Source organism: Macrobrachium rosenbergii, chromosome 39 (assembly GCF_040412425.1).
Source record: "Macrobrachium rosenbergii isolate ZJJX-2024 chromosome 39, ASM4041242v1, whole genome shotgun sequence".
Classification (NCBI taxonomy): Eukaryota; Metazoa; Arthropoda; class Malacostraca; order Decapoda; family Palaemonidae; genus Macrobrachium; species Macrobrachium rosenbergii.
The window spans coordinates 11,289,404-11,314,140 of NC_089779.1; the positions used below are offsets into that span (position 1 = coordinate 11,289,404).

At 37.3% G+C, this 24,737-nt stretch overlaps 2 protein-coding genes across 4 annotated transcripts in view; both read right to left on the reverse strand.

Moving 5' to 3' along the window:
- Positions 1-24,737, reverse strand: part of Dus1 (Dihydrouridine synthase 1) — a 592,604-nt gene that overhangs the window by 233,303 nt on the left and 334,564 nt on the right. The gene's annotated exons all lie outside the window — the stretch shown is intronic.
- LOC136825741 (uncharacterized) lies at positions 4,800-8,460 on the reverse strand. The gene has a single exon (XM_067082563.1). The coding sequence runs from the start codon at positions 7,994-7,996 to the stop codon at positions 6,146-6,148; it is 1,851 nt and encodes a 616-aa protein (XP_066938664.1). The 5' UTR covers positions 7,997-8,460; the 3' UTR covers positions 4,800-6,145.

The window sequence follows — 24,737 nt, forward strand, 5'->3', positions numbered from 1 at the left end:
ACATATATATATATATATATATATATATATATATATATATATATATATATTATATACTGTGCTTAAATATACTCATCCTTATGCCGTCCCATCTTAATCAACATTTCTAAAACATGCGAAAGCCCTGCTATCACTTCCACGTAGCTTCGCACGGACCCACTATAATATAATAACGTGTATGTACATCACAAAACTACAAGATTATAGTATTTATCCTCATATTGCTATATTAGCTCTGGCTTTACCATAGTAATCTACAACCTACTAATTCCTTCTAAGGAAACATAATCATTTTATCAGTCTAATCGACATCATGATCATCTTGGAACGTCACGCAGGATGCCGATTAAGAAAAGGACGATAGAGTAACGTGGCCTGGCCACCTTCAAGCGGTTATCTTTTTTCCGGTCCGTCTTAAATAACACACTATTGGAGACTACTGTACGACTTCCGCCGGCCGAGCAATGGCAGCGCGAACTATATTTATTGACACATTCGCACTCTTTGGCTTCGCGATACGGGGACCGCGAGAGGATTCCGTCGGTACCTTGAGGAATCAGGTAGAGACATTACATTGTAGAATATTTTTCTACCTAATATTTTTTTTTTATATTATTCCTCGACTTCCTCGCAACGGCTAAAGTCTATGGGCGAATTCTACCTCTTTACAAAGCAGGCACCATCTACGACGGGGGTAAAAAAATCGCCTAGGGCTCACAACTAAGTAATCAACGATTAGGTATTGGTGACAACATGAGTAAAAAGGTTCATTTAAGCGTCAAAAGCCCTGTCCAGGCATCGCACATACTGTCTTTTAAATCAAACGGCGGTTAATCTCGTTACTTACTCAGATGGAATCAAAGGTTACTTGAAAAAATACATTATAAAGATTATGCAAAATTCATAAAAAAAAAATGGAATGTAATCAGTAAATTATGCTTATTCAATGAGTACCTGATTATCAGAAAATATTATAGCAAATCCAGGAAACAAAATAATAAAATAATCTCACTCAGAATAAAAGATTTAAAATACGAAATGAACTTAGATACATAAGACGTGTCGACACACAAAAACAAATGTCTTGATTGCATCGATCAAAACACTTATCATGGTGAGTGACATACGTCAGAACTTCAATGTGCAAATTATCCGTAAGATTTTCTGGGAGAAATGCACATCGATTTAAATAAAGATGACAAGGTCAAAGACAATCAGCATTGGGAACATTTGTTTAACAGTTAAAAGCTCTCTTTGGAAACAGACAGATGGACTTGCACAATTCGTCTCTCTGTTACTGCATGAGAGAGAGAGAGAGAGAGAGAGAGAGAGAGAGAGAGAGAGAGAGAGAGAGAGAGAGAGAGAGAGAGAGAGAGAGAGAGAGAGAGAGTACTCTTCTTATTACAGAATAAGTTATCATAATTAGCAGAGAGAGAGAGAGAGTATTGGACGTAGTCTTCTGATTACGGAATAAGTTATCATAATTAGGAGAGAGAGAGAGAGAGAGAGAGAGAGAGAGAGAGAGAGAGAGAGAGAGAGAGAGAGAGAGAGTACTCTTCTTATTATAGAAAAAGTTATCATAATTAGCAGAGAGAGAGAGAGAGAGAGAGAGTATTGGACGTACTCTTCTGATTACGGAATAAGTTATCATAATTAGTATAGAGAGAGAGAGAGAGAGAGAGAGAGAGAGAGAGAGAGAGAGAGAGAGAGAGAGAGATTATGAGTGTACAGTCCGGTGAATAACATTGTGGCTATACCCTGGTTCTTTGAAAAATCATACATGGATATGAAAAATCATGAAATACCAGTTAATATTTTACTGTTTTTCCTGGAGGCCATTGAGAGCTGTGACCTTGGAATCGGGAAATGAAAAATACAGTATAAAATGAAGGGAATGAAATGTCATTAACTCAATCGATTAATTATTTCATGTACAATCTATTTTCGTATCTCGAAAATAGATAAATAAATATAATTTTATAAGTTCTCAAGTGTTCTGTTATTTTCTCGTCTTTAAATTAAACATGAAAAGAAAATATATAAAAAACTGAATGGGAAAACGAAAAGATATTAAATTTGTAATTTGGGAAGTAATTATTGAATTTCTTAGTCTTGGAAGCAGCACGTAATTCATTCCGGCAAGACGAACCCCAAATCGACGAACATTTCCTTATTGAAGGCAATTATATTATCACGAGTACAGAAGATGACGTCACGCCTCACTACAAATCACCACTGTTCCTTCCTTTTTCCTTTCAACATAAGCACGATACGTTCATATATATATATATATATATATATATATATATATATATATATATATATATATATATATATATATATATATATATATATATATAATATATATATATATATCACCTTCTTAATGTCCGGTTTACCCAGGAAAAGTAGGCATCGTTGTAGCACCTCCTAAACCCCTACCCCCCCGGCCTTCCTTATCCCTCGTCCACCCGTCTCCCGAAAATGGCCCAACCTACATTCGCTGAACAACCCCCCAACCCCAATCCCAGCCATGAAACCTCAAAAGTTCTTTAGCCTTGGCAGTTGTTTTAAAGCACAATAATTATGCATCGTAGAATATGAAAATATAAAGCCAAGTTTTATTTTCACACAGTTTGCGATCACTTTTATTTTCATTTTGAAAAGCAGAAGAATGACAAGTTATCACACATCACATATATACATGTAGTCCTTTTAAAAAAATTTCTATAAGAAATCCCTAGTCAAGCTTTTTTTAATATATATCATTATCAATCCCTAGAATAAGGCAGAGGTTACAGAAGACAATCATTTCAAGTCAAATTATTTCACCATTGTACTATATCACATTTTCTTCTGTATAATAAAATAGAAAGGTTTTTATTATTATTAGCATTTCTGAAGTTACAATAATTTACATGAGGAAGGTAGATGGCAATGATTCCACACAGATCACCATCTCTGCCAAGACACACACAAACAGATATGACTTCCGAAAAAAAGAGTGAAGTTTCAACAGGAATTGAGAAACCAATGGTGTTGCCTCAGTATCAATTCATAAACAACAGATATATGATGCATACATATACATATATATTCTCAGAGGAACGGTCTTTTATATTCTAAGGCCCTTATTACATTAATCTGAAGAATCCATTTACATAAACTCTATAAAAAAAAAATCCAACCACTCAAAGACGGTACAAAAGCCACCGCCGACATTTCGACCAAAGTCGTTATCCACAGACCATCACAGAATCATGTCTGTCTCAAAATTTATAACCCACAGTGTTATTAGTCATTCAAATTACCGTCTTGCGTCGGAACATAACATTCGTAAATCTTAAATTACAGTCATTAAAATTTACAATTCCAACAACTTGGGAGAAAAATAATGGAATCACCAGTGCATATTATGGTGACATAAACCACCTGTCTCATTACCAACTCGATCTATTCTCTGGTCCTCGAGGAGGCAAAGATTTGACTGCTACCTCGAAATCCCTTCTTTTCTGATGCATAATTCACCCGGCATTAGGGGGGCCATATATCTAATTATGATTGTTACAATCACAAATGAACTCAAGAGGAAATGATGACATGCAATTATGGATACGTCATTTTCATTCATTTTCCTTCATTGTTATTTGCTGAATGGAGATAATTCGAGTAAGTTGCTTCCCCCAATATTTTGGTGTATTCACACAATACATCTGCCGAAATGAAAATGTTTTCTCTGTAACTGTTTTCCTGATTAAATTAATCAAAATTAAATTCCTCAGAGAATATTCACTGAACCGGACGCCAACAAAAGCCGAACACGTCTGTTAGTTGTAAGAGCAAAATTAATGAATTAAAAACATTTCTAATGCGATTAACAAAGCTATTTAATCGTATACATCACCATTAACCCCCTGTTATCAAAATATAATCAATGTGAACTAATAACCTCCTACTTGTCTCATAAAGCATGAAAATAACAAGATAATGATCTTCCCTTATTCAATTGTTGACCTGTTCAACTGAAGCCATTCAAATAAACCTTTTCTTCTCGCCTATTAATGAACGCCTTGGGAAATTACGCTGCTGACAGGATTTGTATTAGATAATTGGCTTCGAGTCCCCGGGGCACAACTCTTATTTAAGACTTGACACAATAGTCTTGCTACAATGTCTAGTTTTGCGTAGATGATCCTGAATAACTTTCGTACCCAATACTGACGTGTGTGTGTGTGTGTGTGTGTGTGTGTGTGTGTGTGTGTGTGTGTGAGAGAGAGAGAGAGAGAGAGAGAGAGAGAGAGAGAGAGAGAGATCTACGAAAAGTATATAAAAACGGAAGTTCTATAATATATATATATATATATATATATATATATATATATATATATATATATATATATATATATATATACATATACATATATATATATATATATATATATATATATATATATACATATACATATATATATATATATATATATATATATATATATATACATATATATATATATATATATATATATATATATATATATATATATATATATATAGAGAGAGAGAGAGAGAGAGAGAGAGAGAGAGAGAGAGAGAGAGAGAGAGAGAGAGAGAGAGAGAGAGATCTACGAATAGTATATAAAAACTGAAGTTCTGTATAATATATATATATATATATATATATATATATATATATATATATATATATATATATATATATATATATATAAAGAGAGAGAGAGAGAGAGAGAGAGAGAGAGAGAGAGAGAGAGAGAGAGAGAGAGAGAGAGAGAGAGAGAGAGAGAGAGATGTATGTGTACTTATTTTGTAAATACTTGTAACTAACAAAAAGAAAATTCAACGTAGTATTTCACTTTCAGAATTCAAAATTTAAGGTCTTTTAAAGTCGATGACCACGTTTCATTAACATAATGGGAAAAAATTAAGGTAATGCAGATTTAGATATTTGCATTTCACATGAGAAGTAAATATAATAATAATTCTTTCTGAAATTTCCTCTTTCTACCTATAAAATCCCTCATTTACAATTAAGATACTTCTATTGCATTCACATTGTCCCTTTGAATATTGGAAAAGTTGATAAAAATCTATTAACTTTGTCTTAAGCCTTTCCCCATTATTATGACGAAGACAGATTTCCCCATAGTTACCCTCTCGATAACAAGAAAACAATAAATCAACAAAAGGCTACACTACATAATGATTAAATTTAAATAATTTATTTATTCGAGAACTTGTAAAGGAATCAAGCGTTATTATGTAAATCAGCCAGTTACACGAGACTTCTGTTGGCGTTCGTTCAGGACAATAAATGTCATTCGGATGGCTAATGTACTCTTCATAACAAAACTCCATTATCAGTATATGACCATCACTGAGAGAGTATCACAAAAACCTGTAAAAGTTTAAGACCATGAATTCTTTCATTCCTCCGAACAGGCAATCAGTCTCTGCTTGCTCCATCCCGTCTAGTGAAGGTGAGTATAGAACAACAAAGACGAGGCATCAAGCAAACACTTTGCTTCTGAAGTAGAGATTACCCAAAGATGTTCTGCAACTTTTCAACTCTTCTTGCAACAAGGTTGTTTTTTCTTTAAAAGGTGAAGGGAAAAGGTCAAGCTAATTGAAACATCAGCGCAATAGATGGTACAACGAGAACCTCCTCAGAGTGACAGATCCAGGGGCATTCACGCCAGAATAAAATTGCAGTACAGCACGAACTGATTAATGTTCTTGGTCTTTTCCAAAGCATTAATTAATCAAAGGACAAAGGGGAACGGGATAAGAAGCAAAGACAAAGTAAGGAATGGCTTGGGAGCACTAGACAGGAGCATTGGCACAACACTGGCTGTAACTACTCAGTATATCCATCAACATATTGTATTGCTTTATTTAAGAAAACTACAATTTTTATTACCTAAACCACGTTCTATTATGATAATATTCAACGATCATTATGACATGACTTGTAAAAGAGTTTGAGTGGAGTGAGAGGCTGACAGCATCCCAAAATAAAAACACTGATAATGATCAACAACGATGACTCACAGGTGACACCTAGGAGGCCTCCTTATGTTTAAAGAACAGTCGTTAGGTGAGCAAGGTGAGAGGCCTCCTGAAGTGGATGCTACATGTGCAACTCCACATGAGCCACAGTTCCGTTATGGCGAGGGCTAGAACCACTAGTAGGCGCTCGACCACAACTAGGGTCCTGTGAGCCTTTATACACTCCACTATTGGCACCATCTTTCACTAATGATTGATTAGTAACACTAGTAACTGAAGGCGTCCTACTGTAGTCATTATTGTTGTGGGTACTGTCAACTGCACTACCATTCATTTTTACCCTGCTCACGATACTATGACCATTGGCACGTCTTTTCACATCTGCACCACCTACAAGTGGACTCACTTTAGTAGGTGTATGAGGAGCTCGTGATGGGCTAGGGCGAGGGCTGCGGACAGGTGTGTGGGCTGGACTATCTGCTGGACTGGAACTTGCGCTCTCTATTTCACGAACTGCTCGAACTGTTGGAGGACTAGGTGCTGTCTGATCACATTCTTTAATTGGCGAGAGATGTGGTGCTATACTTGAACGGAGCCGCCTCCTAGATGGTCGTGGTCTGGGCAAAGCTACAACCCGAACTTCAACATCTTCCTCAACTGAAAATTCACTCACAGCTGTTGACACTGCTCGACTTAATGTTCTCAGCTGGGCTCGAGAGCGAGCAACCTGTATTTGCGGTAACTGAGGTACAGCTGAATTTCGGGTTGGTGGGGTTCTTGGAGCAGTGTTAGTAGGTGATACCATTGCTGATCCAATACGACCACCGGAAACTTGTTGCCGAGAACTATGATTCTGAAGATTAGATTTACCAACATGAGGAGATCGTGCATCATCTGAAGGCGTAGATGGTGATAGGCCAGGGGTTGATGACAGAGAAGAACGAGCAGCAGTTGTATTAGTACTGAGTGAGTCTACAGATATGGTGGACAGTAAAGCAGTATCAGTTGTTGAGGAAGGAGTTATCTGGTTATTTTGAGGGCGCCTTGCCACTGCCCATCCACAAACAGCACCTTCTCGTTCTGCTACTCCATCACGGCCATACGTACTGAATGAATGCTGAGAATTGGAACCTCTCAAGTGATGACCACGGATATACTCATAAGTGGTAAAACCCAGACAAATAATGTAGGCATGGAAAGCTGCTAAGTGAACTAGCAACACTTCAGCAACTAAAGCCACTGAGAATAATGTGGACAGCAATCCTATAAAGGCTCCATCATAAACCAAAGCTCCAAAAATGGTGAAATGACAATAAGGAGCACCTTCTGAGCATGTTAGTGAGGTATCATCAAGAGGCTCTTCATGATGATGAAGTTGCTGCTGAGATCTTGGAGATTCCCACGGTGAGAGATACTCCCTTCGGAAGTAGTAAAGCACAATTTCAGCAAGACAAGTGCCCATAACCAACAAGCAGGCAACAATAGCAGTGATGACGCAGGCAAGAAAGAAGCGATAATTGCGGCGACCCACGCAGTGATTAAGCCACTTACAGTGATGATCAAAGACATCCACACACTTGTTGCATGCACTGCAATGCTTGGTCCGACTAGATGATATGGTAATATTGCACAAATGACATCGTCCATTCTCAATCACATGGCTGTGAACATTCCGGTCAAACTCTGGGACCTGCTGACGATCTTTGCGCGTGCGAAGCTGAGTGTCTGCAGGATCGATGGCAAGCGCCACAATATGAGTGAGAAGGTGGGCAGTGAAGAGGATGCCTGTCACAATGGCAAGGGGCATGGCCAGGCGGGAGTGGAGGGCGGGCAGGACGGCACCATACATGAGTGAAGTGAAAGCTGCCATCACTACCCAGGCCAGCACCTGCTGCGGGTGTAGTGGCAGCTGGAGGCCGTGCACACGGCGCACGCGGCGCGGGCCCGACCACCAAGGCCGCCCGTCACCCATCGCACATCACCATCGTCACCACCCCCGCCCCACCCCACGCCCACGCCCACCAGCCCCACTCTTCGTTGCTTACTTCAGGAGAGAGGAGACCTCTCCTCTTCGGCGTCGTCGTCGTCGGACCCTGAGTGGCGCTCGCTGCATAAGAAGACACTTCACCTCCGGCACTCTCTCTCCTCGCTCATGGCGTCACCAGTTTCATGCAAATCAGTCGATCAATATCGCTCGCGAAGGTCAGGCCCAGTGGCACTCAAGTTCTACAATCACTCATAGGCACTACAGAAAGGAAGTACCGTGTTACAGTAGTTCCTAACATTGATTCTGTTCGTATTGTTCCTGTTTATTTCCACATGCCCTTCAGAATTGCGAGGGACCTAAGACATCAGGTTGTGTTGAATATTCCAAGTTCCACTGCCTGAAATAGCACTTATCTCCATGTACATCTGTTAGGATAAGACAGTTATCAATTCCTGAAAATGAAATATAAAGATGAGTAAACCTGAAAATAAGCATTTAGATCACGTTTATATACAATAATGTAATAAAATAAATAAATATATATGTATATGTGTGTGTGTGTGTATATATATATATATATATATATATATATATATATATATATATATATATATATATATATATATATATATATAACTGTGTAGAAGTGTAGTTTGTGAGAATGTAATTCATTTCAGGTCAGGGAACTCTGTCCTAACTTAACAAGAAGTGGCAAGATCAATACTTAGATATCAATTAGAATAACCGCTTATATTTGCATAAATACATATCTTAATTAATATTATACATAATTCTTTTAATACATAATGATTGACTCATAACCTCAGAGTATGGAACTGAAGAGCAAAATGGGAGTTGAAACTCAATCACATTTCTTCCAAAACATTTCATTGTTAGCAGGAATCATGACTCCATACGGAACACGCATACAGAAAATATAATCGATACATACAATAATAACAACACTAATGAACAAATAAAACCATAAATACGACTAACGTAAGTAAATACACAATACAAAAATGATAAAATATGGATTACGACAAACAGCAACGCCAACAAAACCGACAGTAATAAATGAAAGCCACAAATCCTAACAGCAAAGCAATTAACAAAAGCAACAACAATAAAATAAACGAAAGCAAAAATTAGCAATATCCAGAAAGAAAAAGACGAGGAAGAAATTCCGAAATGGAAATCCCCGACAGAACACCACTGCACGTATACCAAGGAGAAATTCCCTTCGCCGGAAATGCAATTTTGTTTTCGGCACCGTGTTTAGGAAAAGAAAGCACGGGGCGCGAAATATATCAGGACATGTGTGAAATACCAAAGTGAAATATAATTTCCTTGTAGGTTTTGCTGAATCTTAGATTGTAACACAGTGACACAAGACTGCTACTATTTTTTTTTTATTCCTTACACTTGTAATTCGCAGAAAGTCTGAAGCTTTCAGTATATTTTCAACAAAATATATAAATATAGATCTATTTATTTACCTACACCTACACACACTGAGACACACTTGTGTAATTCAGAGACAGTCTGAAGTTTTCAGTAGATTCTCATCAAAATGTATAAATATAAGATCTATTTTTCCACCTAATCCTTCACACACACAGACACAGACACACACACAAGTGTCATTTACACAAGGCGTGAGTTTGTAGACCATGTGGCCCCGCCCCTTCCAGTACCACAAACAAATGATGTAATGCAGCAGGTCTTCCAAAAATTGGTGTAGCTTGGAAAGGTATTATACACAAAATACTGTCTACAAAACCTAACCTGGCCCCTCCAAAAATGATTAAATCCTCGAGATACTTTATAGGAACAGACTTTAGTGGAATAATTTAATCTTTTACGTGATTTTATGACGATTTATTTCGTTAATTCAGTATTAAAGAAAACCACTTATCTAATTATTTGCTGTTTCTGATTCTTCAAAATCATAAGTCAACAATAGGGCCAACCAAAGGCCCTTTTCTAGACCAGGCTCGAAGGAAACACGAAACGGGGAAAAGGAAGGAAGGCGATTTGGCTTAACAACTGAGGCAGTAACAGACCTGCCTCTTAAAGGATGAAAAATTATAAGTTGGAAACACGGGAGCAGAAAGAAAAACCCGAAAGTTTGGCAGTGGAAGGAAAGTAATAGTCAAAATGATAACTTGTAAATTATGGCGAGTTATCTGAAACGAATTAAGAGTCTGTACGTCTCAAAAAGCGGTCAGTTTCAAGAGCCTGCGCGTAGCCACAATAACGATTTTTCCACATGAGAGCGGATTGTTAAATGCTTAACAATCTTCGCTGGTCTCGAGACATTCCCGCAACGCGATTTGAGGAGGAATGCGCGTACAGATCGAAAGGTATTCACGAAATACGTATACACAAAAAAAAGCTAATTAATAAATAGACAAATGACTGAAAAGATCATAAACACAATTACTGACAGACAATGAAATGCAGCTTCCGCAAGACACAACCGAAAGTCTATGGAAAAGGTACATAAAGACTGCAGATCGAAGGTATTTATGAAATACGTACACAAAAAAAAATTATTAAATATACAAATAGCCAAACAAACGAAAACATAATAAACACAATCACCGATAAACACGATGAAATCCAGCTTCCGCAAAACACATCGGAAAGTCCACGAAAAAAGGTCATCAAGACTGCAAGGTTAAACTGGGCCAAGACTTCCATAATCCCAAATTCTACAACTTCAGAATCACCGATTTCCACCCGGGAAGGGCAGCATCTGGCAGAGCAACTGGAATGGTAGCCATTAACCGGTTTATTATAACAATTATTTCTGAATTTGCCTGGAGTCACACACGAGAGGAAGGACTCTAACTGCTGTTTGAACCCTGAGAGAACAAACACTTAAAGAGATATAAAAATATACAAAGGTATTTATATATATATATATATATATATATATATATATATATATATATATATATATATATATGTATATAAATATATATTATATATATATATATATATATATATATATATATATATATATATATATATGTATATATATATATATATATATATATATATATATATATATATATATATATATAATCTACCAGTTACCTTTTACCAGATGCGTAAGTAATTGTAATGGCCACAGTCCCTTTATCAAATTCTTCACACTTTTGGATAAGCTTGTCACTACAAAGCCTTAGATCCCTACGCAAGAAATATGAAGTAAATTCTGATGTCCGGGAGCAGGATTCGAACCCACATCCCGAGCATCAGCACGAATGCATATGGATCTCAGGCTTTGAAGTGACAAGCGTATCCAAAAAGTGTGAAGAATTCGAGAAGTTAAGAGTGCATTTAAAATATATCTATGGAATATATCTCTCAAATATATATAAAAAATATATCTCTGAGAGTTCTATGAAGCATGGATAACTGTTAGATAACTTGCTCTGAAAATAATACACAAACGCTTCCCAAGAACTTTCTCCCGATAACAAACTTTCCGGACTGTTACAAATATTACGAATTCAAATCGAAGCCATTGCCTGCTTCGTACCGTTAACAATGCCATAGTCGCTTCTGTACATAAAAGCCTCAAAACTGAAAACTGTTAATCGAACATTTTCTGTAAGGGCAAAATGCTTCCGCATGAGGGAGTATTTATCCCGAACTTCTGCTTAAACGGGTCTTCCCATTCCCCTCGCGCCCCCTGCCCCGCCCACCTCCTCGAGAATAAAAAGGCTGATCAAGAGCCAGCCAATACTTTTCATTAATGTCAGAAGTTGGGACTCTCAGGAGAGGAGAAGTTAGGACAATTCCTCCCTAAACTCGGCGCGACGTCCCTTGCAAAGCCTTTTTACAAAGGAGGCGCAAAAACACAAAGGTTAGTTTTAGCTGAAGCGATTTTAGGTGGCTGCTGCTGCCTTGCTTGTAATGGCGGCGAACTCATTAAGGATCGCTTGTCATGATGAAAGAGGCGAAAAAAAAAAAACGAAGATTACGGAAAAGTGGTAATTTGCTTGCTTTACGGAAGTTGAGATTGCCATTCCACAACTTTCCTTATTATCATAATGGGTTTCAAGCCTCATCGCTTCCATAAAGAACGTATTACCTTTCAAGATGTAATAAGGGTCGATGACCTTCATATTTGCGACGTCGACTCTATATATATATATTTATAAAATTAACCATTCAAAAATCACACAGTATTACAGCCACTGAATATGGATAGGACTGTGTCCTCTTTTTAAACATTGATTTCAAAAATTAATATATTATCTGGAAAATCATTCAACTAAATACGAAAAGCTTTAGAATTTATATTTTTTTCTTCGAATCTTCCGTTCTGGAGTGTTCCAGTCAATACAGTACAGATGTAATAATAACAAACAATACGCTACAAATATCGCTTAATATCCAATAGGATGTTAAACGACATTTGTAGCTTAATGTTTGTGAGAATAAAAACAAGGTATGGTGATAAAAATTCATGTAATAAAAAATAAAGGTAAGTGCTTTACGAATATGACTACCGCGTAATTTTGAGAGAGAGAGAGAGAGAGAGAGAGAGAGAGAGAGAGAGAGAGAGAGAGAGAGAGAGAGAGAGAGAGGGCTGTATTCCACTTGATCCTCATCAAAGCATTATTGCATAGCTCCTTGCACGAATGTTTCCCCAATATTCTCAGGTTCCACCTAGCCACGAAACGCCGTGACCATCACTCTAAATCCTCTCCTGTTGCATAACATCCAATAACGGCAACCTCACAAGAGGAACCCCACCCCCACCCCAAAACGGCAACCACACAAGAGGACCTCCCTGGCATACTCGTGCCCATTACATTGCCAAAGGAGGCCTACACTCCTGCCCATCCACCTCACCCTAGAATTCCAAATATTAAGAGCAAATATGGCCTCTTTACTTAGGCTTATAGGCCACTATATCACAAAGAGTGATCTTTTCAGGAAAAGTAATGGCGTTTGCCCACTCGCCAAGGCCCCCACTAAGGCCATACATAATAACACGCAGTTAAGGGTATCAGGCCATTACTCAGAATTATCCGAAATTCATCCATAAATCGAGAAATAAATACATATATTTTGAAGGAACACTTGTATAAGCTTGCATCGTTACAAGTAATTTCTCCTGCCATAATTCTCTCGAAATTACTTTGATGATGGTGGAATGTCGCAATTATATATTATCAGTACCTAATAGCGCCTACCCTAACCCCATCGCAGCTGCTATCTCTCCAACACACGTATGAAACCCGTTCCAAAAACAGCTAACGGAATTTTCTATAATAATACATCTTGCCAAAAATGCCTGCAAAAAATTTTCAAAATATTTACTTTTCTTTTAGAATAATCTTGAATGGGTCTGTTGCTAGTTCATAATGGTACCTACACTGTACATTCTCACGGTACGGATGAACCTCTTCGTACCAATTTTCTAACGGTACCGAGAGACCTCATGGTACCTATTCTTTGGAGTCATCGAGGAAATCGAAGAATACAACCTTGTACCTTCTACTCCACTGTAACAAATTACTGAAGTCGACTTGTTCGCGATATCAGCACAAACAGAAATGATTTTGAGTTTAATTCTTGGAAATTCATTTAAGAGAAGACACAAACACACAAACACACACACATATATGTATATGTATATGTATATGTATATGTATATGCACATATATGTATATATAAATATATATATATATATATATATATATATATATATATATACATACATATATTGAATGAGAGAGAGAGAGAGAGAGAGAGAGAGAGAGAGAGAGAGAGAGAGAGAGAGAGAGAGAGAGAGAGAGAGAGAGAGACTAAATATGTATAAAGTTATAAAATTCAGCTTTTAACCTATTTCCTTCTGGTAAAAAAAAAATAATTCATGGCTACATTCAACAGAACAAAAACAATTTCTAAGGGAGCTCAATGAAAAAAGAACACACACACACACACACACACACTCAAACAAGACTAAAAGGTAATACATAACAGAACCTGGTGTTTGGGACGTAAAACGCAGCAACCAACGTCTGACCTGGAAAAGGCATCCTAATCTTTAAAAACTTTAAACACGATTACAAAAAGGAAAGAAACCAACCGGTGAGAGAGAGAGAGAGAGAGAGAGAGAGAGAGAGAGAGAGAGAGAGAGAGAGAGAGAGAGAGAGAGAGAGAGCATTTGCATCTTCGACATAATTTCACTTTTGAATTTCTGAAGTTATAAATAAGAACTCTAACTCGCTCTACATAAACAAAAGTTTTTCATCCGGGACACATCACACTCCCAAAAAGAATTTTAATTTTCCTTCCTCTTGAAGTTAATACCGGATAATATCACCCACCAACAACCAAAAAGATCCTGGAAATAAACGGAAATATGAGAATAACATTTTGTTGACTGTTCACGGTTGACATCTGTCTTATGAGATCCAGTTTTCATTGCAAAGCCACCTGACCTACCTAACGCAAGCTTACACATCTGGAAATGACTGGACTGAGCGACAGAGAAAATGACAATTCCGCGTTAGACTTCAAACAATAACAACTTCAGATTACGTGAGTTGTCTAAAAAAGAACACACGCGCACACATATACATATATATACATATGCATGTTTGTATGTATAAAAATGTGAGTATAAATATATTAAATATATATATATAATACATATGTATATACATATATTAACCATTGCATGATTTTTTAAACCAACAACGATGAAGACACACACAGTGGTATATCGTTTCTTAAAAGGACTACAAAACAACAGACAAACAACAGTCTTTAACTGGACATCTGCATTGTGAAAGTGCTATACATCCGGTAGTCTTAGCGCGAGAACAAGGATTTTTTAAACTCTCTGCAACATAAACCCACAAGTCTTTTATGATTATAAGGAACTCAAAACGACCAGAAAATATACCCAATGACATTTAAATGACTGCAAGGCTTCTTGGAATAAGAAAACCCATGAATTGCACAACGGCAAAACATTGCTAGAATTACTACAACTTCATCTTCTTGAAAAGCACTGGAATTTCAACAAACAGAGGAAAGCGTAACAAACATATATGCAACCGGAGATACTTAAAAAAAAAAAAAAAAAAGGCCGATGCCGCCAAACGGGGTGTTCCTAAAAACAAAAACGTAAAAAGAACATTAAAAAAATGGTGAAAAGTTTTAAAAAAGTTTTAAAACCCCTATTGCCTTCTGTTTCCAGCAGGTACTTACCACAAGTTTACATCGCGATACAAGTATTTCAGAAGAGAGAGAGAGAGAGAGAGAGAGAGAGAGAGAGAGAGAGAGAGAGAGAGAGAGAGAGAGAGAGAGAGAGAGAGCATCATAATGAGTACTGGGTGCCCCCTACGAGAATGTCCTTACTGGAGAGAGAGACAAGTAATTGAGAGAGAGAGAGAGAGAGAGAGAGAGAGAGAGATAGAGAGAGAGAGAGAGAGAGAGAGAGAGATCCAAAACGAAGAGAGCAGCTTAATGAGTACTGGGTGCCCCCTACGAGAATGTCTTTACTGGAGAGAGAGAGAGAGAGAGAGAGAGAGAGAGAGAGAGAGAGAGAGAGAGAGAGAGAGAGAGAGAGATTCAAAACGAAGAGAGCAGCATAATGAGTACTGGGTGCCCCCTACGAGAATATCTTTACTGGAGAGAGAGAGACAAGTATTTTCAAGAGAGAGAGAGAGAGAGAGAGAGAGAGAGAGAGAGAGAGAGAGAGAGAGAGAGAGAGAGAGAGAGAGAGAGATCCAAAACGAAGACAGCAGCATTATGAGTATTGGGTGCTCCCTTCGAGAGTGTCTTTACTGGAGAGAGAGAGAGAGAGAATTTAATAACGCAGAGGCGGAGGAACAATTTCCCCGTCGACTTAACCCGAACAAGACGGGTCTTCAGCTGGTGTTGTCTCCTTAGCAGGGCGGGTGTTCCCGACACATTTCATAAATTAAGACTCAACGGCAACCTAATAACGACTTCCTCTCTTCTCCATTTTTTCCTTGACAAAAGTCCCCTTTTCAAAAGAGGCCGTCGCAACGCAAAAACAAAACAGCGGCCGCTGTCGGATTCTCTCTCTTAGTAACTTAATCCAGGATGGATGTTCCTTTGTTAAAATATATAAGTAATAATCGTAATAATAAATCACATTCGCAGAGAAGGCACATTATGATATGAAAACAAAATGGAGAAAGACGATATTTACCGAACATATATCAGTGCTAAACGACAACTGTACATTCTCTTCCAATACTTTTGTTGCCCTTTGTACCGTTGTAATTTGTATTAGATACCCGTCTTCAGTAGACCACGTTATGTACTTCAAGTTCCTCGCGCAGAAACAAAAACAACAAAAACTAAAGTTTTGAGAGAAAAACAACGTCATTAGTATGGCGGGAACTGTGATTTGGTGAAAGAAAGAATACTAAAAAAAAAAAAAAAAAACTCTAGCAATAACATGTTCCACACGTCCCACAATAACAGCCAGTCCTCGGCGCAGTACAAAGAGTTTAAGCACCGGATAATGAAAATGAAACCTCTCTCTCTCTCTCTCTCTCTCTCTCTCTCTCTCTCTCTCTATTCTTTCCTGAGCCATTAATGCTTCCACTTTAGCTTTTCCAAGCGCGAAATTTTATCTGAATTCAAGTGGGAGTTATATTTCTTGACTGAGGTTTCTATGTCCCGTTAAATGGTAAATAAGTGCATGATTATATCTGGAAAGTTATGGAGAAGGAGGGCGGTTAATACCTTCTCGGGAAAAAGAATAATTTTCAAACAGGCTTCATTCAATGCGCAATCAAAACTGAAAACAAGTAAAAAATGCGCCGAAGTTTCTTCGGCGCAATCGAGTTTTCTGTATATCGTATAATCAAGGCCACTGAAAATAGATCTATCTTTCGGTGGTCTCGGTATAATGCTGGGTAATGCTGTATGAGTCGCGGTCCATGAAACTTTAACCACGGACCGGTGGTAGCCTGTCCTATATTGTTGCCAGAAGCACGAGTATGGCTAACTTTAACCTTAAATAAACTAAAAACTACTGAGGCCAGAGGGCTGCAATTTGGAATGTTTGATGATTGGAGGGTGGATGATCAACATATCAATTTGCAGCCCTCTAGCCTACGTAGTTTTTAAGATCTGAGGGCGGACAGAAAAAGTGCGGACGGACAGACAAAACCGGCACAATACTTTTCCTTTCAGAAAACTAAAAAAAGATAGAACACTTTCAACTTTCACGACTCCTCGATGAAGGAATCGCCGAAGAACTTTTCAACACAAAACGTGATCACGGAAATAAAAATTTTGAGAGTTTTCAAAAGTACTCTTTGGCACAAAGCCTTGCAAACAAACGCAAAAAAAAAAAAAAAGAACCCTCTACCGAATTCCTCAAAGTACGCAGCGCTTCAAACCGCCAGCTAAAATCCTGGCCCACCGCAAACGCCGAAATAAAAGCAAAAAAAGTTCACACAGGCCACAAAACTTTTAGAAACTAAATCTCGGATGATTCGACGCGTTCAACAGAGAGCTCACGTTCAAAAATATTCCAGAGAGAGAGAGAGAGAGAGAGAGAGAGAGAGAGAGAGAGAGAGAGAGAGAGAGAGAAACTAGTGTCAAAATGGAAAGATTAATTTATCCAATTCTATTCAGACATTACTCTGCATTAGTGCAGGTTAATCTGAATATGCGAAAATATTTTATCTAGTGTAATATAAAACATAATCAAGATTTTATTTCTTTGTAATTTCCCCACATCCTTCAAGAAGTAACTGTGCGCAGATAAATGACAACAGTGAGCACATACCTAATACATTTCCAGCACTGCTCTTCAAACAAATTACGACGGAAAGAAAAGACTGTACCCGCTCATCAATTTTCTTTACTCATATTATCGAAGCATGAATGAAATACTGATTGTATCTACGAATGATTCCCTTTCCTTTCTCAACTTTACCCTCATCACATAATGAATGATGAATCATAACAAGAAAAAAACCTTACTTCTTTTGCGCATGCGTCCATGGTACTAGCAATTTCTATGAAACATAAACAATTACATATTTAAAAAAAATTAAGCTCTTCTTGAGTATCATAACTCAGGCTAGGTTTTTTTTTAATGTTGGTGATATGCATTAATATTTTGTTTATGAATATCATCGAAAGTGTCTGATTATTTTTTTATCAAGAACGCGAAAATTGCACTGTAAAAAAAGTATACAGCTTCCTCTAACTTGGGTTTGCAACAAACCAGAATACGTTTATGGTATTCAAACATAGATTCAAAAGTTTTACTAAGAAGACAGAAATATAACGCAAAAAAGCACAAAGTTCCGAAAATAAATTAATAACTAGCCGTAGCATACGATCATATGCAATAAAATAGTTTGTGTACGTTGCTTTATATATACTGTAAAACGTAACGCGCACAAATAACATTATTATTCCTACACAAAATGGAGAAATTTCCTCAGAATTCCAAAACCAAACAAGGGCAACTTTCAAAATAAACTCAGAGTAAACCAAAAATATGACAAGGCAAAATGAAATGAATTAAAGTTAGGTACCAAGTTCAGAGAATACAAAAAACATGAGAGGGGGAAATGAAACGTTTATCAACAATCTATGAGTGATCAATATTCCTAGTCATACGACACTTTTATAATACTTTTTGCGAAAGGTGATGAAGCATTATAAAAAAAAAAAAAAAGACTGTCGTTTGCTGGTCATCGGAAAAACATCATTTAAAAGTTTTAATTATTCCCCCCAAAACAACCAAAAGTTGTCCAGAATTATGTGTGATTAAAAGCTAATTAGCTTTAAAAAATATATAAAACCGGTAGTGTAAAAGTCTTATAATTCAGAGTATCCTTTGCATGGAAGACCCTGAATAATCCACGACAGTATCAACAAAATTATACCGAATTTCCATAGTCTCTTCTTCCCCTTTCCTCTCCCGGCTTCCCCATAATCCCCCAAAAAGCCTCAAGCAGCCCAGGCCCCCCCATATGCGAGCCCTTAAGGACCTTATATTGCTACATCAAAAACCCGCAAAGAAAGCCCATTCACGGGGGGAGGGGGAAGGTCCCTTCCCCGGAAACTCTCCCCCACCCTCCCCTTCGAACTTCATCCAGCAGACAAAAGCGGCCAGTAGCTCCCTTCCCTTAGCGGTCAAAATCTAAGTGTAATTGCGAGGCGAGTGAGCCTTTACGAGCTCCCGCGTTTTAGGGCTGTTTTTAACCGAGCTCTCGGCTGTCAATGAGAAAGCAAAGAGGCCTTTGATGGCCGAACGGCACCCAGGGGGCCATTGTGCCAAATTTAAGTCTGATCGGGATTTACGGTCGAGGTCTCATATAACGGCAAGTGAGAGAGAGAGAGAGAGAGAGAGAGAGAGAGAGAGAGAGAGAGAGAGAGAGAGAGAGAGAGAGAGTATGGCCTTTGTTTGCTTCACGGCTAAAGGTGACGACTCAGTGAGAATGTTCGCGAGATTCTCATTTCTGTTCCTGGGTAACCGAAAGCCGATATGGAAGCAACTGGGGAACGATTTCCAACTCTCTACATACTTCTCTTAATCGTTACTAAAATGCACCTTCCTCGTTTCTTTGCAAGTAATAATAATAATAATAATAATAATAATAATAATAATAATAATAATAATAATAATAATAATAATAATAATAATAATAATAACAACATTCGTCAACATCATCAGCACCAACATCTGTAAGGTTGCTGAAACATTATCACTGACCACAACAGCAAGGACATGAGTATCAACAACAATACTTAAAACTACTACTACTATTATTATTATTATTATTATTATTATTATTATTATTATTATTATTATTATTATTTATTATTATTATTATAAGAAAAATACATCACACAGAAATAATAGAGCACTGTCGATACATCGCAAAAAATGGGTATTACAGCACGAACCAAAGTCGAGAAATTAAGAACAGGACGAGATCGCATAAAATCCCAGTTACTCCTTGAGGCTGAGAAGCGAATTTGAATTTCTCTATTTTCGGTCGACGAGACATGAATAATAACAAGACTCGAGATTAAAGGAATGGAAAGATGCATTTCCCCGGGGGAAAAAACCGAGACTGAAAAATAATGGAGTTGACACAAGAATAGTAAATATTGAGAGAGAGAGAGAGAGAGAGAGAGAGAGAGAGAGAGAGAGAGAGAGAGTGGCTTCCATGCTTTGCAAAAAGAGACATAATATTAGAAGAGGTATGGCACAGACTACCCAAATATTGAGCGAGAAAAAGACTGAAAATATTTTACGAATGGTTTTCCAAGTCACTTGGATGAGAATTACCTCGTCGAAGCCCCCGTCTCTTTTTTTATGGTATATTGTGACAGAGCAGTTAATAACCACAAGGCAGCTTTTCCTCCCTCTCTCTCTCTCTCTCTCTCTCTCTCTCTCTCTCTCTCTCTCTCTCCTTCTTCTTCTTCTTTCCTCTAGCTGCGGCCCACAACGGTTGACTAAGTGCTAGGTACCGAGTTCAATGCCGGATTTTCATGAACGTGCTTATTCCTCCCCTCTCGTCCGGTTCGAGAATCGAACACGTGTCATCCAGATGTGAGCTAGACGGGTTTACGAGGCCGCGCGCGCGAACACAAACACACACACACACATGGAATTAAATTTCTTCCAATGCATGCTGAAAACTGGCGGTATGCAAAGTTACAAAAACTTGACAGCGAGGTGAAGACATCACAGAAAACAGCAATTTAAAACAGAACACAGCGCGACTGGATGGTGAAGGAACGCGGCCAGACAGATGGATAAAAATCAATTATATGTATAAATGTTATTTTCATTAACTTAAACCTATGAGAATTATACACTTGGCACGTTAGCCAAATCGACAACTGTAGCTCTTATAAACCAACAACATATGCAATAATTCTGTCATCCGATAATTATACTGGTTTATGCAATCTGGCGTCGCACTGACTATGGTCACCGACACTGAAAAATAATTTGGAGTAAAAAAGGAAAAACATCTACAAAAAAATAATCTATATATGCTTTACAAATAATCTCAGATTCTACATGATGGCAACGACAAATTTCATCAAAAGAGCGAATTTTTCGTGCATGCAAGCGCACGCACTCGACGGTGTGTGTGTGTGTGTGTATGCGCTTGAATGGAAAGTGACGGAAGGTTGCAGCTTAAAATGCTGGCCAGGATTTGTGCGAAGGCTTACACAACTAAAGCCGCTTTGGTGTGTGGAAGGTCAACCAGCCGACCAAAATCGCAGGACGCGTTCAGCTGGAATTGAATTACAACTTTTAACAAGGTTTTTTTTTTCCAACTCCTAGCACCCAAAAAAAAAAAAAACCTGCATGTAACATATTTAGACGTGAATATTCGCGAGGAAAAGGAATTTAACAGAGGCAAGTTTAATCTATACAAGGGTAGGATACATATAACTGAACTTACATCCCAGTTACAGGATTTTGTTCCCAACTCCTAATACAAAAAAAAAAAAAAAAAAAAAAAGCTGCGCGTAGTACCATATTTAGAAGTGAATGTTCACGATGAAATTAAATTTACCAGAGGCAGGTTTAATCTACATAAGAGTGTGGTACATATCACAACTTATATCCCAGATACTTCAGCTGTCAAAACCAAATATTAATTTCTACGCCAGCATCTACAGAAGGGGTGTATTCACGTAATCGTGAACTCATACAAAGACAACCTCAACTTCACCATCGATTAAAAGCAAAGTCGTCAAACGGGGGTGGGGGGGAGAGAGAGAGAGAGAGAGAGAGAGAGAGAGAGAGAGAGAGAGAGAGAGAGAGAGAGAATTCCAGTAAAGGCGTATTTAGCCTTCTCTCTCACACTCTTACCGATACCCTAGTAACAGTCTCTCTCTCTCTCTCTCTCTCTCTCCTCTCTCTCTCTCTCTCTCTCTCTCTCTCTCTCTCTCTGTGTGTGTGTGTGTATCGCTTTCTGTTCTGTTCTTTTCTCTTCTCTGATCCCGGCACGACCAATTTACTGCTTTATACCAGAGAGAGAGAGAGAGAGAGAGAGAGAGTACCACTGGAATTCTGTCCACGATGAAGTGAGGGAACACAGTGTGCCATGTAGCAAAACTGAACTTGTGTTCTCTCCTCAAATTCCGTTGTTCCCTCCGCACCCAGGAAGGGGCGAGAGGATCAGGAGACGAGAGGGTCAAAGGATTGGAACCTTCAAAGGATATTTCCAATCCTTCAAAGGATATTAATATAAGAAAATTATTCTCTAAAGATTCTTAGGAAAATTAATGTATCTTCTCAAGTATATGTACGCGGAAAGGAACCTCAAACTCCTCAGAAGAGTAAATAGAATATTAAAGGAACATATCCTTAAAAGATGAAGATTTTACTGTTGTAATCTTCGAAGGATTCTAAATAACAATAGGAACAAATAAAAGATAAGTATACACAGATAAACCCTCAAATGATACGAATGTGAGGAAGAGGTCACTATAAATTTCTCAAGCATGAAAGAAAGCGACGCCAATACAAGAGATTATAAAGAAAAATACTCAGAAGAGAATATAACCATTGGATCTTTTCGGGTCCAGAGAATACTGAGGATAGGGCCGTTCATTCATTTGTATGTGTGTGTGTGGTTTAATGCGCGTCACTGTAGTCCTGAGTTCTTGTCTTCCGTGGTACGAGGCCACGAGACGACGAACTTACTATCAACTAAAAAATTCCCCTTCGGGTAACATGTATGGAAATATATTGTTTCCGAGGTAGAGCGAATCACATATTAAAGGACATTTGTAACTTAATGCTTTTATATATATATATATATATATATATATATATATATATATATATATATATATATATATATATATATATTTTCAAAATCTGATGGAGCAATGCTCAACAGATCTGCCAGTTCCTCCCACAGAGCTTAATTTACTACCAATTACAAAAAGTTTACAATAATATTTCACGGGTGTAGACTGATTTATCCACGCGCGCAGCTGGCGTCACAACACCAATAGGAGGTAAGGTAAAAACGTACGCAGAGAAACACGGGAAAATTAATCCTATAAATTGCAAAGGCCTTGAGATCATTATGATATTAAACAGGTTCCTCCGTAATCGTGGAACATTATCCACAAGTCAGTAGAAGCATATAACCTTAGGGAACACAGGCTAGCTGCTACGGGTAATACTAGTACATACTGCTTGTGTTAATACATGGGCGTGAGCGTGCGCAAGGAGTTTACAAACTCATTTTCCCCTCCGTCACCCTTTCACCAAAGAATATTCACACAGTTCTGCACGATCACCAACACTCTCTCTCTTTCAATACGAGGCCAATGTAATCACACGTCGCACAACCAGAGAGCAATTATTGGTCGTCCTTTTATTCAAAGGCAGAGAAGAATAAGAACAAAGAAGGTCGGGAACACTTTTAATTCGATTATTCTGTGCAAATGGTCTTCACGTCCGAATGAAGATGAAAGAATTCATAAGCAGAGAGAGAGAGAGAGAGAGAGAGAGAGAGAGAGAGAGAGAGAGAGAGAGAGAGATGCTATTATATACAATTCGAGGACAATCCAATTCATCATTCTTTTACGGTTGGTCGACCAACACGAGCAAAAACTAACAATTCGCTCTGCCGCATTAAGGAAAGAAAGACAATATATATATATATATATATATATATATATATATATATATATATATATATATATATATATATATATATATATATATATATATATATATTATATATATATATATATATATATATATATATATATATATACATATATATATATAAAATATTCACGACTTCCTGTTTAAAATTGTGTCATAATTATAAGACGCAAAATCAACTGACTGTCGAGAGCACTATTCCCGTGTAGTCACCCCGTACATGCAATGACATACATTGATGCTTATCTCGTCCCCACGATGTAATGCGGAATAAAATCGAGTTGCTTTGAAGATTCCTTCAGAAACGTCTCATAAAATCTACACTTCCATTCGCGTTTCTCTCATCTATTTCTCCTGAATATATATATATATATATATATATATATATATATATATATATATATATATATATATATATATATATATATAATATATATACATATTATATATACACACTGTATATATATAATATATATATATAAACACAAACATACACACATACATATATACATATAGGTAATACCAGAAAACTAAACCATTATATACACATAATTACACAAGTCATCTCCAGGATATCATAGTTAAATTATATGCGTATGGACCGTAGAGTTTATTTTCGGCAGTTGCAGGAAGGAATGGGTGTAAACACCATGTTGAATTTATTTCTTGGTGTAATAGCAATTCAGTTCCAAAATTTGTCATCGTCACGGACCTTTAAACCGCAACTGGTTACAAAAGTGATTAAGCCTTCGGCTGGAAAGGGCACGACCAAGTACTTAATGTATGTAAATGAATACTTCATTTACATACATTAAATATGAACACTATCCGCATATATTCAGGTTGGCAGGATTGCATGTATACATGCACAAAATTTCACACAACCACAGATATACACACGTATATATATACATATATATATATATATATATATATATATATATATATATATATATATATATATATATATATATATATATATATATATATATATATATATATATATATATACAGCAATATTTT

Excerpts from the sequence above, each read along its gene's own strand:
- LOC136825741 (XM_067082563.1), bottom strand. The coding sequence starts at position 7,996 with ATGGGTGACGGGCGGCCTTGGTGGTCGGGCCCGCGCCGCGTGCGCCGT.